The sequence below is a fragment of the Struthio camelus genome, chromosome 17 (genome assembly GCF_040807025.1).
Source record: "Struthio camelus isolate bStrCam1 chromosome 17, bStrCam1.hap1, whole genome shotgun sequence".
In the NCBI taxonomy this organism is placed as follows: Eukaryota; Metazoa; Chordata; class Aves; order Struthioniformes; family Struthionidae; genus Struthio; species Struthio camelus.
Genome location: NC_090958.1, coordinates 4763889 through 4780881, shown reverse-complemented (window position 1 = coordinate 4780881; position 16993 = coordinate 4763889). Strand labels below are relative to the sequence as shown.

Below are 16993 nucleotides of genomic sequence, written 5' to 3'. Positions count from 1 at the left end.
CAAGAGGTGACTGGGGATGTGGCCACCCTGGTTTGAAGGGTAAGAGAATTTATAGGCAGAGTTCACACCCTCCCATGCCAGCTGGCTTCAGGATGAGAGGAGCCTGAGCCACGTTAAATTCACCAGCACTTCACCAGCACAGACTCAGTCTAGGAAAGCTGCTCTCTCTGTACTGCACAGCAGCGGTAAGTGGTCGTAGGGGTCAGGGATTCCCGAGCCTGCAGAACAGACCGGCCCTGAGCACCCCAGTGAGCTCACAAGCCTCGGGGCTGCGTGCACGTGGCCCGGAGCGCAGTCTCCCCGCCTGGGTGCGGGGCTGGTACACGAGTGATAGGGCTGGTACACGAGTGATAGGTGGTGAGCGACCCAAGCCCCACATGGGAGGGTGGCGGGGGCAGCACCAACCTGATCTGTACATGCAAAGGGTGACACAGGACACAGCAGGCTGCTCCTTGCTCTGAATTTAATAGTAACGGGTGGCTTCGGACACACACGATGCCTTGGTGCAGCAGCCTCTGGCTGCCACCAGGAGCCATCCAGGGCTTGCGGCGAGTTCCTGGACACCACAGCACACCCGTGACTCTGCGTTCAGCCTCTGCAGCTAACCCATGCCATCCTCTCTAATAACTTAGGATAAATAAAGGAAGCGTTCAACCCCTCTCCCTCCCACCGTGAGCAGCGGGGCGGCGGGTCGCCCAGCAGCCCTGCCAGCTCCGTGCCCATCCCTCAGCTCTGGCAGACCTGCCACCCAACGCGCCTTGGGCGCAGAGCGGGCAGCCAGGCCGCCCTGCTGAGCTCGGGTGCAGCACGGCCCGGGGACGGCGCTGACTGCCAGGGACCGGCTCGCCGCGGCCATGCGCACATACAAAAGAGACTTAGAAAAGGAGAAAGATTACTACAAGCGGGGAGAAGGAGCAGCCAGGCCAGGGCTCTCCCGTTTAGGGTCTTCAGACCCTGCCTATAGCCCCAGCACCCCTGCCCCCCGTTACGCCCATGGGTGCCCCCGTAGCTTCCTTTCCCCACACCCACTCCCCCTAACCCCTAGCACCAGCCGTTCAGACTGCCCAAACGCCTCCCCCCACCCCCTCTACCCGTGCCAAGCGGGGAGAGCTCCAGGATCCTTCGCTCTCCTAACGGCCAGGCACCGGCTGGCGCTGCCTGGATGCGGCGAAGGGCAGAGCCCGTGCTGAGCTGAGCATAAAGGCAGGGCTTCCCCCACCTCCCCAGGCGCAGCTCAGCCCGCCGCACTGACCCCACTCCAGCACCGAGCACAGCTCACAGAGCACCCCATGCCTGTCCCTGCCCCCCTCCCTCTCCCTCTCTCTTCCCGGAGCAGCGGTGGATCCGTCCCTGGAGCACATCCGTCGGGCCAGCTAGCTCTCTCCGCAGCAGTTCCCTGGAAGGGAGAAGGAGGGAGGGCTGTCACACAGGGAAGCTCGGAGCAGACAACAGCCCTTGGCTGGCAACGATTCCTCCCCAGCCGTCGGCCTGGCACAAACGTGCTCCCTGGTCACCACAGTGGGACAGCAAAGCCTCTGAGATGGGTTAGGAGGCCCTGAGGGCTCCGGAGCCCAGCAGCGAGGTCGTTTGCTGCATCTGCCTGTCTTTGCCTGCCCCCAGAGGTTGAAGGCAGGCCTCCCCTGACCAGCACCAGACCAGGAACGTGCCCCAGAGCAGGATACATGGGGCACAGCTGGAGATGCTGCCCAGGAAGACAGGCTCTCCAGCCCAGGTGCTGCTGCTCTTACCCAGGATGTTGTGCTTGCAGAGAGGGCAGGTCTGCTGCAAGAGGAGCCAAGGATCCACACAGTCCCGGTGAAACTCGTGGGAACACGGCAGCACCCGCAGCCACTGTGGGGAGCGAAGCGAACAGGAGACATGAGCGGAGCTGGACAGGGTGCAGTGACCAGGTTAGCTGGGCCACAATTCTGCCTCTGTCACACAGACCGGCCAGGTGCCCAGGATAAAGGGATAATCCTCTGCCTCGCATCTCTCTCGCGGGGACATCTCAACCCCTGAAAGCTGAGATGAGAGGAGGCTTAGCCCCACAGAGGTCAGACAGCCCTAGGGAAGAGAAACCAGGCTGGAACTGAGCAAAGCGATCACGTTAGTTGGAGTGTGCTGGTCGGCCCCAAGTCACGGCGCGATCCGGACTGGCTCCAGGCCTCCCGCTGCAGCACCAGGCTGTCCCGTCAGCCCTACCTGGCTCTTGTGGAACTGGTCCAAGCACACGGCGCAGCTATCTATCTCACAGGCCCGGCTCCGGAGCGGCTTGCCAGGATGGTACCGCCGGGTTTTCAGGGCCGAAAGCCGCCGCAGAATGTGCTGCTTCAGGTCCAGCTGTGAAGGCAGAGCAGAGGGTCAGGCCCTGGCTGCATCTCTCCAGCGCGAGGAGAGCAGAGGATGTCCCACCTCAGTGTCCTGCTCCAACAAGCTTTGCCGGGACTGCCGTTGGGCCTGCACAATCACCCCCGTGCAGAGGAGCAGGGCAATGAGCAGGATGGTGTTCCAGAGCTGCTGGAGGTACTTCTGCAGGAACAGCACGAGGAGGCAGTCAGGGACACGGGAGACCTTCCTGTTCACCTCCAGCCCCATCACTGCACAGCACGTCTCTGTCCCTGAGCAGCTCCACCCTCCTCTGCTCGCTACAGTGATGCCAGGCACGCTCATCCTTCCCTCCCCAGCTCTGTGCTGCTCGCTGGGAGCCGTGCGTCCAACTCTCGCAACACGAACACCCCTGGCTCCACGGGGAGCCCTCGCGGGAGCTCCTCACGCACCTGGACCTGTGAGCTGTTCTCTCCCGTGCAGATGACTCCCTGCCACTCTCCGTAGAGGCCTCCTCGGGAGAGACCGCAGGTTGACCACAGGGTGAGAGTCACTCCCTGCAAGGCAGGACACAACGCTGCCCGGGAGCCCGTGTCGGCTCACAGCACAGCGCAGGTGGCGGGGCAGGGTGAGGCCAAGAGCACAAGCCAGAGCACCAGCATGCCTGGGCAGCCTGCGGGCGCTGCGCGGCCAAGCAGATGTGGGCAAGGGGGAAGGAGCCTGGAGCAGAAAAGCGAAAGCAAGAGAACAGCAGGGCTGTCACATCTAATGATGAAAGAGGCAGGATCTCAGCTTGCTGCCCGGGCTGCAGCTTGGTGGAAAGCACAGGGGTGGGAAGGAAACAATGAGACTGATCATAAATGGAGAGCTGAGGAAGAACTGCAGGTGGCAAAGCGCTGGGCTGGCGGGTGCCTGGCTCCAACTGCTTGTAGGACTTGGAGCGAGTCAATGGAGAAACCGAGGCACGGGCAGCTTCAACAGCCTTTGCAGATCTGGCTCCTGCTCCCTCCAACGTCAGCGCAACTGTCAGCTAGGGCCTGTAGGACAGCTTGGCTGGGCAAGGCCGTGCCCCGACCCTCGCTACGTACCAGGTTCTCCAGCAGCACTGCCTGGTATGTGATCTTTGCCGTAGCCCGGAGCCCTCTGTTAACAAAAGACGAGAAGAACATCAATCCTGTGGGCGTAGGGAGCGTCCAGGGAGCACCCCTTCCCACCAGCCCACGGCAGGCCACCCCCAAGCCATTGCCCGCGCGGACGGACCAGCAGGTAGGGGCAAGCGGCAGCGAGTGACTCCCTCTTCCCAGCCGTGCCCAGCTCTCCGAGCAAGCATGCACAAGGCACTTCCCAACACCACGCCTCAGTTTTCCCAGCTGCAAAACTGGCGCAGCGATACCGATTTACCACATGAGAGGAGGGCTGAGGGGGTCCACGAGTGCCTGGAGAGGGCGGGGAGGGGCAGTGAGTGCCACATCCCCGCGGCTGCTCCACACTGTCCCTCACTGGTCAGAGAAGGGGCTAAAGAGAAACAGCAAAAACCCAGCTGCCTCTCTGCTGCGCTGGCTCAGCGCCACAGCTCCAGCGTGGGCCCTTCCTCTCTCTGCCCTGTATCGCAGAGGCCCAGGACAGCGTTTGTCCTCTCTCCCTCTCCGGGGGGCAGATGACAGCGCCTTCCCCAGCCCTAATGCTGCAGGTGGTGGGCATACTGGTGGTGCTGAGGATGAGATGCTGAGGCTGGCTAATTTGTACTAAGAGTCCTAAAAGACTTGGCCAAGCGACTGTCAGCCCCTAAAGCCCTGTGGGAACCTGCGGAAGAGCGCAGGCCCCAAGGAAGCAGCGGATTGAACTCAAACCCTCTCCGGAAACGCGCGCGTCAGGCCCAGCTCCTCTGCCATGCCGAGTGGCGATGGGGAGCATGTTGGATGCTGCTGAATCCCTTCTCCTGCCTCCGCTCTGCCCTCTGGGCGGCCTCCTGCTCCAGCCCCTTACCGTAGCAGCGCTCCCAGCAGCTTGGTGACGTTGTCCGAGGACTGGATCACGATCACAGGCTTGGCCAGAAGCTGGGACACGTCTAGCTGCATCAGACGGGAAAGCGACAGCCGTTAGCAGGGCGCGAGGAGCCACCGGCTTGGGGACGCCGCAGCGGGGCTGCGTGAGCCACCCGGACTCTCCTACCTCTCGGATCGCATTCTGGTTCAGCGCCAGGATGAGCAGGGCTGATGCCCCCAGCACCAGGGCTCGCTTCATCTGTGGAGAGAGAGGGCACCGAGCTCAGAGAGCAGGACAGGCAGGAGGACGGGCTGCCGGCCGATATTCACCTCTCCTTCTGCAGCAGGGAGCCAGCGCAGGACCGGTTTAAGGGGGTCCCATGGAGCCGTGGAGCAGCTGCCCTGGGACAGGAGTAACCCAGCGCCCCCTTCTCCTGGCTGAAGGGCCGCAGGGAGCCCCCAGGGCAGCACGGCCCACCAGCGTGCCGCCGGGGACCCAAGGCCCGGTGGTGCGTCGCAGAGAGGGGCTGGCGCTGCCTCAGTCCCTGGGAGCCCTGACAGGGGACCCTCCCCGCCGCCAGCTCCCCGGGGGAAACAAGGGGCACCGGGCACCCTGGTGCAGGCCAGGAGCACCCAGCACCCGGTGAGGAAACGCCCAGGAGGTGACCCTGCGGCCCCGGCGAGGCGCTCACCTTGCTGACCACGGCGGCGGTGAAGGACTCCTCCTTGGCGCCCCGGGGGACCTCGGCCCGCTCCTCGCCCACGGGCACCACGCCGATCCAGCTGTCCTCTTCGCCCAGCTCGGGCTCTGCGTCTCCCACCTGGGGGCACGGCAGCGCTGACGGGGGCCGCAGCCAGGACGGACCCCCCCCCCCAAGCCCGGGGCACCCCAAAAGCACCCAGACGCCCAGGGGTGCCCGGGGCAGGGGGGCACCGGGTCCCCGCCTGGCCCCCGCCCAGAGGCGCCCCTCTGCCTGCCCTGCAGCCCACTGCCCCCCCATGCCCATTGCCCCCGGCACCTACTGCCCACCCCAGCGCCCATAGACCTCCATGCCCACTGGGCCCCCCCGTGGCTGTTGGCCCTCCTGCGACCAAGGCACCCCCAGCGCCCACGGCCACCCTGTGCCCACTGCCCCACCTCGTGCCCACAGACCCCCTGTGCCCATCGTGCCCCCCAGTGCCCACTGCCCCCCGCTGCCCATTGTGCCCCCCAGGGCCCACTGAACCCCCAGCATCCATAGATCCCTATGCTCACTGCCCCCCCCGGGCCCACTGCCCCCGCAGTGCCCACTGCCCCCCCACTGCCCCCTGCAACCCCCACTGCCCACTGCCCCCCTTGGTGCCCACTGCAACCCACAGCGCCCACTGCCCCCCCCCCGGTGCCCACTGCAACCCCCAGCGCCCACTGCCCCCCCCAGTGCCCACTGCAACCCCCAGCGCCCACTGCCCCCCTCGGTGCCCACTGCAACCCCCAGTGCCCACTGCCCCCCCCGGTGCCCACTGCCCCCCCCGGTGCCCACTGCAACCCCCAGCGCCCACTGCCCCCCCCAGTGCCCACTGCAACCCCCAGCGCCCACTGCCCCCCTCGGTGCCCACTGCAACCCCCAGCGCCCACTGCCCCCCCCAGTGCCCACTGCAACCCCCAGCGCCCACTGCCCCCCCCCCGGTGCCCACTGCAACCCCCAGTGCCCACTGCTCCCCCCAGTGCCCACTGCCCCCCCCAGTGCCCACAGCCCCCCCGGAGCCCATCGCCCCCAGGGCCCGCTGCCGCCGGCGCTCAGGCCCCCCCGCTCGCCCCTCGCCGCCCCTCACCAGCACCAGGCCGCCGCGGATCTCCTCCTCCTCGCGGGGGGCGCCGCGGCCCGGCCCGGCCCGGCCGCCCAGCACGGCGCCGCGCAGCGTGTACGAGCCGCCGCGCCGCGCCCCGGCCCCGGCCACGGCCACGTCCACGCGGGCGGCGGGCGGCCCCGGCCCCGGCCCCCCCCGGCACAGCGCCAGCAGCGGCGCCAGCAGCGCCGCCCGCACCGCCGCCATGGCGCCGCCCGCCCGCCCGCCCCCTGCCGCCGCGGAGGACCCGCCGCTCCGGCCCCCGCCGCCGCCGCCGGGGGGCGCCGCAGCGCCGCCGCCGCCGGGGCTGCTCCGGGCCGGGGGCGCGCGGCGACACGGCTCCCGCCTGGGCCCCGCGCGCACTAGGCAGCTGCGCACCCAGGCAGAGCGCTGTGCGCGCACGGCCGCGCGTGCACCAGCGTGCACGTGTATGCGCGGGTGCACGCATAGGAACACCCCCCCCACCCCACGCACCCCCCCCCCAGGATTAAACACCTGCACACAGCACCGCAGCACCCGCCCAGCGAGGGCGCGTGGGGCGGTGGGGCACCGGCGCCTTCCTCAGGACGCGCGGCGGGAGCCGTCCGCCCGGCTGCGGCGTGCAGCCCCCGCGCCTCGCCCCGGGCCCGAGAGGCGCCCCGAGCGCCCCGGCCGCAGCGGGACGCCGTCGGCAGCCGGGCCCCCGCGTCTCCCACGCCCGCCCGGCCGCGAAGACCCCCCCGGCGCGGGGCGCAGCCGCTCGCCGGGCCGCGCCGGCCCTGCACGAGCCCGGACGGGGCTCCGCTTCCCGCCGCTCCCGGCTTTTCCTGCCGCGCGGAGCCGCAAGCGCGGGAGCCGCCGCGAGCCGGCGGCCCTTGGGCAGAGCCGGGCCGCGCGGCGCTGCTGTTTCCCCACCGACGAGCCCATTGCTGCTCGCGCTCGCCCCGGCTGCCCCGGCGGCCACGGGGGCAGAGCGGCGCGCGGCGGCGGTTTGCACGCGTCCAGCACCGGCTCCCTTCTCGCCTTGGGGGCGACGGTTCCTCCGCGGGAGACGTTGAGGGGAGAGGAGAGCTGCTTTGGGCGCTAGCAAGCAGGGGGAAAACGCTCTCGAGTGGGTTTCGTTGTGGCCGAGCCTGAGGCCGCCGAGTTTGGCAGAGCTTCCCTCGCCGGCCGCCCTCCCCGGCAGAGCGCGGCCTGCACTTCCCGACCTTCGGGCTCTCCCCAGCCGGCCTTGCCCGCTCTCAGCTGGCCAAAAAAGCCCCCCGAGCGTCAGGTATCGTGCCGATACCGCTGGTACCTCTCCGGCCCAGCACGGAGCTCCCCAGCCCGGCGCCGCGCACCTGCGACGGCCGCGGGAGCCCGGTGAGCCGCGCCGCCGCTGCCCTCGCTCCCCACCGCTCGCCGCCGCCGCCGCCGCCTGGGGAGGGAGCGGAGCCCTTGGCTCCGGGCCCCGAGGGTGGAAACACGCTCCCTTCTCGGGGCCTCCCCAGCTGGGAAAACAGCAGTTTTGATGCGGCGTCAGCATCCCCGCTCCTTCCCCGCTTCCCCTGGTGTTTTGCTCGGGAGCCTCGAGCCGGGGGAGCGGTTACGGGCTCAGCACGAGCCGCAGGCAGAGCCGGAGGAAGGCCGGGAAGGGGGCAGCCGGGGCCGGCTGCAGCCGTAACCGAGCCCCCGGTGACAGCCGCAGCAGCGCCCGCCGCGCCGGCAAGGCAAACGGCCCCGCCGTCCTCCCCGCCGACGGCCTTCCTCCCGCTGCAACGGCTGTCCGGAGCGCCGCAGCCCGCTGCCGCGTCCCCTCGGGCGGGTGGGCGAGAGCCCTCTGCTCTGCCCGGGCCACCGCCGCATCCCGAGCCATCGCCGCGGTTCGGCCCCTCTGCCTCCTCTTTCCCCTTTCCCGCTGCGGCTGAAGCCGGGGGGGATTTCTGAGGAAAGAGCGAGCGGAATGGGTTAGATGCACTGACGAGGGTGTTTTTAGACTCCGGATGCCAAAGGCTTTTGGCATCCAAAGCATCCCGGCTATATTTGCTTTTCCTTAGTAGAGACACGCCGTGTCAAGGCGCTGCTGCTACTTCATCGCTGTTTATTTTGGCCAGGCCCCGAAAGCTGCGCCAGGGGAAGCGCTCACGCCCCGGGTGCGCGCCATCTCCTCCGCGCGCCGGGCGCGGGAAAGCAGCGCAGAAAACTCCCACCGTGGCCGAAGCCGACGCTCTCCTCCGGGGTAGCGTCCTCGGGCAACCGGCTGCCCCGTCCGGAGGGCTTTCGGAGGAGATGGGTTAAGGCAGCGTTTCTGGCCTCGTCCCTTTGCGGCCGCCACGCGGACAGGCCTGTCTCACCGCGGGGATTTGTCTCCCAGAGGAGAGGACTCTGTCGCAGCGCCAAGGCCTTCGGCTGTGTCTGCCACGCACCACGGGGAGAACTCAGCAGGAAGGAAAAAACAGTTGAAAAGCCGAGTTTGGGGCAAAACTGAACATGAGACCCATTAGCAGCCCCCATTTCACTTGGGATCAGGCTGTAGAGGTGAGATGGGATACCCGGCTGGAGTAGACCCCAGGACACATCTCTGAGCCCGGTGTCGCTCTCCAGCCATTGAGTTAATACACAGTAAGTACCAGCCGGCTCTGTTCCAAGCGCCACATCCTCCACCAGGACGTGAAAGGCAGTGAGCACACTGCCCACGGCCCGCGTGGCAAAGCTGGTGAGCTGAGGCCTGATACGCAGCTGTCTCTGGTCACCAGGAGCATTTTGAACTTGGATATCCAAAAAGGGGATTTTCTGCCTGAGGAGTTGGCTGAAGCACAGGGAAAAATATTTCCCATTTGGGCTAGCCGAAAAAGGATTCTTGTTTGTCTGGGTTTTGGTGAAACAACCCCAAATGGGAGCCCTGCAGCTGTTGCTTCAAGCGCTGCGCCACGGCGGAGCACGTGGCCCTGCAAGGCCATCGCTGCAGGCTCAAGACCCACCTGCATGCATACTGCTGCTCATCCTTGGAGCAGCTCCTGCCCACAGCGAGCGCCCAGCATGGGAGCTGCGCCATGGACACCCAAGGCTCCACGGGACCCACGGCTCCACGGGACACCCACGGCTCCATGGGACATGCATGGCTCCATGGGACACCCAGCTGCTTGGGACACCCATGGCTCCATGGGACACGCATGGCTCCATGGGACCCACGGCTCCACGGGACACACATGGCTCCATGGGACACCCATGACTCCTTGGGACACCCATGACTCCAGGGGACCCACAGCTCCATGGGACACGCATGGCTCCATTGGACACGCACAGCTCCATGGGACATGCACGGCTCCATGGGACCCACGGCTCCATGGGACACCCATGACTCCAGGGGACCCACGGCTCCATTGGACACGCACGGCTCCACGGGACACCCACGGCTCCTTGGGACACCCACAGCTCCTTGGGACACCCACAGCTCCACGGGACACGCACGGCTCCATGGGACACCCAGCTGCTTGGGACACCCATGGCTCCATGGGACACGCATGGCTCCATGGGACCCACGGCTCCACGGGACACCCACGGCTCCACGGGACACCCACGGCTCCACGGGACACGCACGGCTCCACGGGACACCCATGACTCCTTGGGACACGCACGGCTCCACGGGACACGCAGCAAAGCCGCGGCCCAGGAGCCTGGTGGGGCTGGACCCACGGGCCCGGCTGGCCACGGTGAGGACGGTGCCAGTCCGCGGGGGCACGCCAGACGGTGGGCGAGGGCAGGGCGGCCGTGCCGGGACGGTGCCCGACCCCGCGGGCAGAGCAGGAGGAAGCAACCCTGGGCGCCGTCGGGCACCTCCGGCCTCGGCGGGGGGGCGCAGGAGCGGGGACCCCCGCCGGCGCCGGCCCCGTCCGTGCCCCTGCGCGGCCGCTGACCGGGCGGCCGGCGGCGGCGGCGGCGGCGGCGGGCAGCGTCCAAGGCCGCCGCGCGGCCCGGGCGGGGCGGGGGGGGCGGCGCTCCCGGCGGGGGGGGGGCGGGGGCGGCGCTCCCGGCGGGGCCGCCGCAACCTGCCGCTGCCGCCGCCGCCGCACCGGGCGGCCCTTAAGAGGCGGCGCATCCCTGTGCTGCGCCGGGCCGCGCCGGGCCGAGCCGAGCCGAGCCAGCGGAGGGCCGGGCCGGAGCAGCATGAGCGGCCGCGTGGGGGACCTCAGCCCCCGGCAGGCGGAGGCGCTGGCCCAGGTGAGCGGCGGCGGGGCGGCGGCGGCGGCGGGGGGGCCCGCAGAGCCGCGGGCCGCCGGGCAGGTGTCGGCTGTGCGGCGCCGCCGGGCCGCTGCGCACGGCGGCATCGGTACCGGCACCGGCTCGGCCGTGGGTGCGCCGCTGCCGCCCGCCCCCTCGGCCGGCCCCTCTCGGTCGCTGCCGGACGCGTGCTGCTGTCACCGGCCACCCCCTGCCCTGCGTGCGCCGCCGGCCCGGCTCGTCCCCCGCGGGTCACCCGCGCGAGGAAGGGGTCGGAAATCCTTCCTCCCCGGGGGCGCGAGCCCGGCAGCGGGGGCGCGGGGGAGGGACGGGCCTGCTCGCCACCGGCCCTGCCGCGCCGCCCGCCCGCGCTGCCGCTCCGGGGAGAGCTGCCGCAGGGCCGGGGCGGCTCTCCCGGGGCGGGCCCGGCCCCAGGGGTCGCTGCCAGGCTGGCACCGGCGCGTCCCCGGCGCGACAAGCTGTCTCCGCCGGGGCTGGGGACTGGCTCCCCCCGCTGCTTTCCCGAGCAGAGGGGCCGAGCCCACGGGAGCCCGGAAAATCTCCCAGGCTGACACCGGCTCCCCGTTTTGCCGGGTGGTCTCTTAGCTGGAGGACGGCTGTCCGAATCGCCCGGGCGGCTGTGCCGGGGACGCGGGGCTCCTCTGCGGTCCCCTGGGCTCGGACGCATTGGGAATCCCCTGCTGGACTTGATAACCAGGGCCAGGAGAGCAGCAAGGTCACTGGAAAGAGCAGATTTGCCCAATCCCACCTCTATCTGCTTATGGCTGGCACCTGAGGGCTTATCTGGCCCTGGGTAGTTTAATCCCGATGAGAGGGCAACTTCAGAAACTTTATCTTATCGTTTGTTTTCGAACCCAACCCAACTCCGTCCCGCGCCGCGGGCGGCGAGCTGGGGCGCTGACGGGGCATCGCCTGCCCCCGCCGTCGGAGGTGGCCCGTGTCGGGGCAGGCGCCTGGCCCTCCGGCGCGGGGGCAGGCGCGCGGGCCCGGGGGGTGCTGCCCGCGGCCGCCGGAGCGGGACGCCTCCTCCGCGGCGGGCGCGGGTCGGCCGTCGCTGACGCCGCCCTGGTGCAACCCCTTGGAGGGCGAGCAGGAAAGCCTGCCGGGGCGGCTGGGCGTTCGCCCGCGCCGGCCTGCCCCGCTCCCTCGCAGCGGCGTTGTTTTTCTCAGGGCGAAGACGCTAATCCGGGGTTTAATTACACCTAAATTCAGATGGGGATAATCTCACTGGCCTCATTAAGGGAAGGGCCCTGACTGGTACGGCGCGGGGGGATTTGTGCCCCGCGTTAGCTGGTGACTGCGGCCGGGGGACGCCCGGGTCAGCGGGCCGCCGTCCCCGTGCCCCGAGGGACCCCCGGCACCTGGCCGCGAATGCCCTGGCCCTCCCGCCTTGCGCGCGAGGGCCGCCTCGGGGACGCTGTGTGCCACGCTCGGCAGCTGGCCTGCGGACAGTCACCTGCGGGCGAGGGGAGCAGAGACCGCCCCGCTCATCACACCTGCCCTCGCTCCGCCGGCGCCCCGGCTGTGGCGTGGGGCACCCCGTCCCTCCTGGAGCCTGGCCGTCGCTTCTGGCAGGGGGCGAGCCTCGGGCGCTGACCCGCTCTCCCTCGTCTCCCCGCAGTTTCGGGAGAACCTCAAGGACGTGCTCCCCTGCCTCCCCTCGCAGGACGACTATTTCCTCTTGAAATGGCTCCGAGGTAACGCGCGGGGAGGGCACGGTGGGGGCCGGGAAGCCCTGCCGGGCACCCCAGCGCCGGGGGTCCCTCGCCGGCGCGCCGGGCTGGAAACGCCAGCCCGGAGCGATTGGAGAGCGGTGTCCCGAGCTGCGGGGCCGGGGGCGTCTTGCCGAAACGCTGCAGTCGGGCTTCGCTTGGGCTCGGCGAGCCCGAAAGGGCCGCGGGAGCGTGGGTGGGCGGCGGGCAGGGAGCCCGGGCTCCCGGCGGCTGCGGCCCGGCCGGGGGCTGCCCGGCGGGCAGGCTGTCCGGGGCCGGCGTGCCCGGCCCCCTGCTCTCCTTGGACTTTAGCAAGGCGATAAGAGCCGAGATGGGCGAGGGCAAGCGGGTTCGGCGATAACGGAGCTCACAGTCCGGGCTTTTCCCCCGGCCCCGCAGCGGGGCCCGTCCTGGCCCGGGGCTGCCCCGGGTGTCCGGCAGGGCCGCCGGGAGCTCCCGAGCGATCGAGGCGGTTCTGCCCCGCTCGGGGTTTCGGGTACCTGCCCGGCGCCCGCCAGTGTGGCTGAGCCTCTCCGCTCTCTTGCAGCGCGCTGCTTCGACCTGCCCAAGTCGGAGGCCATGCTCCGCAAGGTGAGAGGGGCGCGCGGGGAGGGACCGCCAGCGCCGGCCCGGGAGAGCCCGCTGCTGCGTGCCCCGTCGAGGGCTCGGGGCGCTCCCCGTCCCCGACGCCGGCCCGAGCGGGACGGATCCAGCAGCGTGGGCGCACCGGCTCCCCTCACCCCGGCTCGCTCTGCCTTGTGTTCGCAGCACGTGGAGGTCCGGAAGCGCATGGACGCCGATAACATCCTTGGCTGGGAGCCCCCCGAGGTGAGTGTCCCCGAGGCGCGTGGCCCCGGGGTACGAGCCCGCCCTGGGCCGCGCGCCTGCCGGGCCCTGAGGTCCCGTCTGCTCCCGCAGGTGATCAGGAAGTACATGTCCGGGGGCATGTGCGGCTACGACCGGGAGGGCTGCCCCATCTGGTACGAGATCATCGGGCCCCTGGACGCCAAGGGGCTGCTCTTCTCCGCCTCCAAGCAGGACCTGCTCAAGAACAAGTTCCGCGACTGCGAGGTGCTGCGACACGAGTGCGAGAAGCAGAGCCAGAAGGTGAGGTCCTGCCCGCCCGCGCCTCCCTCTCCCAGCCCGTCCGTGCCCCGTCCATCCCTGCCGTCCCCACCGGCCCGTGTCCCGCCAGGCTGCCCCGGATGCCACGGGGTTCCCCAACACCCTGCTCTTGCAGGGTGGAGAGGCGGGAAGGCCCGGGGTGACGAGGGCTGGGTGGGAACCGCCGGGCCGAGTGGGTGGCTGGGCTCAGGGTTGGGCCACGAGCAGCGCGTTGGCGATAACCACTGCTTCCCCATGCAAACTGGCTGCCCGGATAACCACGGGCCGCTCCGGAGCATGTCTGCCCGCTGCCCCGGGTGCAGCCGGCCACCCCACCGCGGCCAGCACCTCGGGGTGCCGGCGTCCTGCCCCATCCCACGGCACGTCCCTCCCCGTGGGCTCTGGCACCGGGCAGGGGCCGGGCTCTGCCTGACGCCGTGTCCTCCCCTGCTCCCAGCTGGGCAGGAAGATCGAGGTGGTGCTGATGGTCTACGACTGCGAGGGCCTGGGCTTGAAGCACCTCTGGAAGCCGGCCGTGGACACGTACGGAGAGGTGAGGGGCTTGCTGGCGTCGCTGCCTCCCTGGGCAGGGCTTGCCGCCTCCGCTCTGGGTGGCTCCAGCACATCCCTCCGTGGGAGGGAGGGAGGGACGGACGTGCTGCTGGGGTCAAAGCCTCCTCCCTTGTTGTCCCCGGGCTGCAGCGCTGACTCGGATCCGGTCTGACTCGCGGCCCCCGAGGGGTGATGCAAGAGCAGATCTTCTTGGGAGCCCGGCCAGGCGCCGACCTCGCCGGGGGTGGCCGTGCCCAGGGAAACGTCACGCGATGCCGCTGGCTCCGGAGGGATCCCTGGAGCTCGGGGCGTCCCGCGCGCTGGCCTGCGCCCCTCCGCGCTGCCCTGGCAGAGCCCAAAGGGGGAGCGGGGCAGGGGGGCTCGGGGCTGCAGGGCGAGCACTGGCCTTCCCTTCGAATAAAGCTCTCCCCGTCTCACAGCTCCTGTCCATGTTCGAAGAGAATTACCCCGAATCCCTGAAGCGCCTGTTTATCGTGAAGGGTGAGTTCAGCCCCGGGGAAGACCTGGACCACACACCCCGCAAATCCACGCTCGTGGGGACGCTGCCGCACGTGGCAGCGCCTGCCCGGCCGTGACGGGAGACGTACCGCAGCCGGCCGCCCCGGCGTCAGCTCAGCTGTAACGCTCTGCTTCTGCTCCCCAGCTCCCAAGCTCTTCCCGGTAGCCTACAACCTCATCAAGCACTTCCTGAGCGAGGACACCCGCAAGAAGGTCGTGGTGCTGGGATGTGAGTTGGGCTGGGGCCCTGCCGCACGCGTCCCCCAGGCCACCCCGGCTCGTCCACGGGCTGGAGGGCAGGGAGGAGACCTAAGGGCTGCTCTGCAGGGAGCCCCTGGGCCCGCATCCAGCCCGTTGGCCCGGAGCGTCCCAGCAGGGGCGAGGGGAGCCTTCACCCCCCGCCAGGGCTCTCAGGAGGTGGCCAAACGCAATGGTTTGAGGGGTGCGAGACTTGTGGGCCCTTCCTCAACTGTGGCTGGTGGGAAAGGAGGAAGCCAAGGGAGGACTGCCCCGTCCCCCCGCCCCTGGGGTCCCCAGCCCGGAGCAGAGCCAGCCACAGGGTGCAGCCTCCCTGTTTGCTTTCGTCCACCTGGGGCTTTGCTGTGCCAACTCCGGTGGTGTCCCCAGAGACCGGCCCAGGTGAAGACCCTTTGGCTGGGCCGGGGGCTCCCGGGTGGGTTACAGCTCTCCAGGAAGCCCCCGACCTGCCGTCCTCTGTCCCGCTAGCCAACTGGAAGGAGGTCTTGCAGAAGTATATTGACCCCAATCAGATCCCCGTGGAGTACGGGGGCACCCTCACGGACCCTGATGGGAACCCCAAGTGCCTGAGCAAGGTAGGAGGAGCCCCCTGCCACCCTGCGAGCCGTCCCCAGGGAGGGCAGGCAGCCTGCGGTGCCCCGTGGTCACAGCCAGCTCTGCCCCCTTCCAGATTAACTATGGCGGGGACGTGCCCCAGAAGTACTACGTGCGGGACCAGCTGACGCAGCAGTACGAGCACACGGTGGTGGTGAACCGGGGCTCGTCCCACCAGGTCGAGTACGAGATCCTCTTCCCTGGCTGTGTCCTCAGGTGAGGGGGCATCTGGGCTGGCCCTACAGCGTGGGCACCCCGGCAGGATGGGGAGTTGGGATGACGAGGACAAAGAAAAGGGTGCCAGCCCCGACGGCAGGACACAGCACCGCCCGCCTCTTTTTGGCAGGTGGCAGTTCAGATCGGAGGGGGCTGACATTGGGTTTGGGGTGTACCTGAAGACTAAGATTGGGGAGCGGCAGCGAGCCGGCGACATGACCGAGGTCTACCCGAACCAGCGCTACAACTCGCACATGGTGCCCGAGGATGGCTCCCTTACCTGCTCGGCACCTGGGATCTGTGAGTGTCCCCCCGGTGTCTCCGCTGATCCTGCTGGGGTGGCAGCATGGCCTTGCACTCTGCTACACGAGTCGCGGGTGGGAGATGGAGGGTGCCTGCAGAGCAAACCTGCACCCTGCAACATGCCCTCTAAATATTTGGAGCTGGCTGCGGAGGCTGGTTGGGGTATGGCTGGGAGGGGGACGAGCTGGTGCCACGGGGGCTCCAGGGGGTCGTGGCAGCCCTGGGAGCAGCAGGGTGCGAGGCTCCCCCGACCCCGAGCCCTCCTGCCCACAGATGTGCTGCGCTTCGATAACACCTACAGCTACATCCACACCAAGAAGGTCAGCTACACGGTGGAGGTCCTGCTGCCGGACAAGACCTCAGAGGAGCAGATTCAGAAACTGGGGGACAAGATGAGCGAGGTGGCCCTCAATAACAGCCCCTAACACCTGCCCCGGTGCCTTATCCCACGGGCTCCAGGCCCCCCACCACTGTGGTCCCTCATCCCCCCCATCACTCCCCCCGGAAGAGGACCCTGTGCCAGGGGCCCGAGGATGTAGGGGCAGCTCTGCTGGGTGCCCCAGACTGGGGCTGGCAGTTCTGGGGGGCAACAGGGGTGTGTGTGTGGGGGGGGGGTTTGGGCAGCCCTGCTGGCCAAGCCACTGCCTCCCTGCCCCTCGCTGGTGGTGGTACCCCATGAAGTCGAGCAGGGCAGCGCCTTCCCCCGCTGCCAGCCCTGGCCTTTGCACTCCCCCCCAATGCACTGAGGGGCCACCTGAAGCACGCGCACAAGCACCCTGCACTTTTTGGGGTGCACCAGCCCCCCCACAGCTGCTCTCTGCCTCCTGAGGACAGCACCGGCGCATGAAGGAGGACCCCCAGCCCCGAGGGCTGCCAGGAGGATGGTGCCGGGGGCTCGCTCCCCGACGGCACGCGGCCAAGGAGGGGCGTGCGGGGCGCTGGGGAGCGGCGGCAGCGCCCCACGCGTGCCTTGCGCGGGCCGGGAGGGTCCCGGCGGGGACGCTGCGGGAGTAAAGGGATGGATGGAGCCGCGTCTTGCCTGCTCTCTGGGGCGCGCGGTGCCGCTCGGCCCACGGAGGGAGAGAGGGCTGCCCCACGGCTGCGACTGGTGCCCCACGGCTGCGACTGGCAGCCCCAGCCCCGTGACAGCCCCTGCTGTGCCCCCAGCCCCCAAGCGGCCCCTGCGTTGCTCAAAGCCCCACAGCCGGTGCCTATTGGGGCCCCAGTCCTGTAACAGGACCTGGCTGTGCCCTGAGCCCCATAACCAGCCCCTTCTGTGCCCCCAGCCCCATAACGGCCCCTGTTGTGTCCCTAGCCCTGTAACCAGCCCTGCTGTGACCCCAGCCCCACAGCCAGCCCCTGCTGCCCCCCTCCCAGCCCCATAACGGCCCCTGCTGT

At 69.4% G+C, this 16993-nt stretch overlaps 2 protein-coding genes across 3 annotated transcripts; one reads left to right on the top strand and one right to left on the bottom strand.

Moving 5' to 3' along the window:
• Window positions 1-446: 446 nt before the first annotated feature.
• Window positions 447-6344, bottom strand: RNF215 (ring finger protein 215). The gene is made up of 10 exons (XM_068911258.1): window positions 6123-6344; window positions 5003-5131; window positions 4498-4569; window positions 4312-4397; window positions 3414-3468; window positions 2778-2882; window positions 2413-2529; window positions 2203-2340; window positions 1749-1851; window positions 447-1396 (listed from the first exon to the last, which is right to left on the bottom strand). Exons 1-10 carry the CDS (start codon window positions 6342-6344, stop codon window positions 1374-1376), a joined length of 1050 nt encoding a protein of 349 aa, XP_068767359.1. The 3' UTR covers window positions 447-1373.
• Window positions 6345-10158: 3814 nt separating this feature from the next.
• SEC14L2 (SEC14 like lipid binding 2) lies at window positions 10159-16622 on the top strand. 2 transcript variants are annotated; one of them, XM_068911208.1, is made up of 12 exons: window positions 10159-10316; window positions 11959-12034; window positions 12597-12640; window positions 12818-12877; window positions 12968-13156; window positions 13611-13706; window positions 14146-14206; window positions 14370-14453; window positions 14951-15057; window positions 15153-15292; window positions 15423-15592; window positions 15869-16622. In XM_068911208.1, exons 1-12 carry the CDS (start codon window positions 10263-10265, stop codon window positions 16018-16020), a joined length of 1233 nt encoding a protein of 410 aa, XP_068767309.1. In that variant the 5' UTR covers window positions 10159-10262; the 3' UTR covers window positions 16021-16622. The 2 variants fall into 2 exon arrangements, with proteins under 2 accessions (XP_068767309.1, XP_068767310.1); XM_068911209.1 differs by lacking the exon at window positions 10159-10316 and adding an exon at window positions 11576-11594.
• Window positions 16623-16993: the final 371 nt, after the last annotated feature.

What these genes read in the sequence shown, in the direction of transcription:
- RNF215 (XM_068911258.1), bottom strand. Translation starts at nt 6,344, where the DNA reads ATGGCGGCGGTGCGGGCGGCGCTGCTGGCGCCGCTGCTGGCGCTGTGC. An exon ending in CTGCTGGGAGCGCTGCTACG is followed by an intron (nt 3,469 to 4,311) that starts GTAAGGGGCTGG and finishes TTTTGTTAACAG; the next exon opens with AGGGCTCCGGGCTACGGCAA. An exon ending in CAGTGCTGCTGGAGAACCTG is followed by an intron (nt 2,883 to 3,413) that starts GTACGTAGCGAG and finishes CCTGCCTTGCAG; the next exon opens with GGAGTGACTCTCACCCTGTG.
- SEC14L2 (XM_068911208.1), top strand. Translation starts at nt 10,263, where the DNA reads ATGAGCGGCCGCGTGGGGGACCTCAGCCCCCGGCAGGCGGAGGCGCTG. An exon ending in GCGAGAAGCAGAGCCAGAAG is followed by an intron (nt 13,157 to 13,610) that starts GTGAGGTCCTGC and finishes CCCTGCTCCCAG; the next exon opens with CTGGGCAGGAAGATCGAGGT. An exon ending in TTCCCTGGCTGTGTCCTCAG is followed by an intron (nt 15,293 to 15,422) that starts GTGAGGGGGCAT and finishes TCTTTTTGGCAG; the next exon opens with GTGGCAGTTCAGATCGGAGG.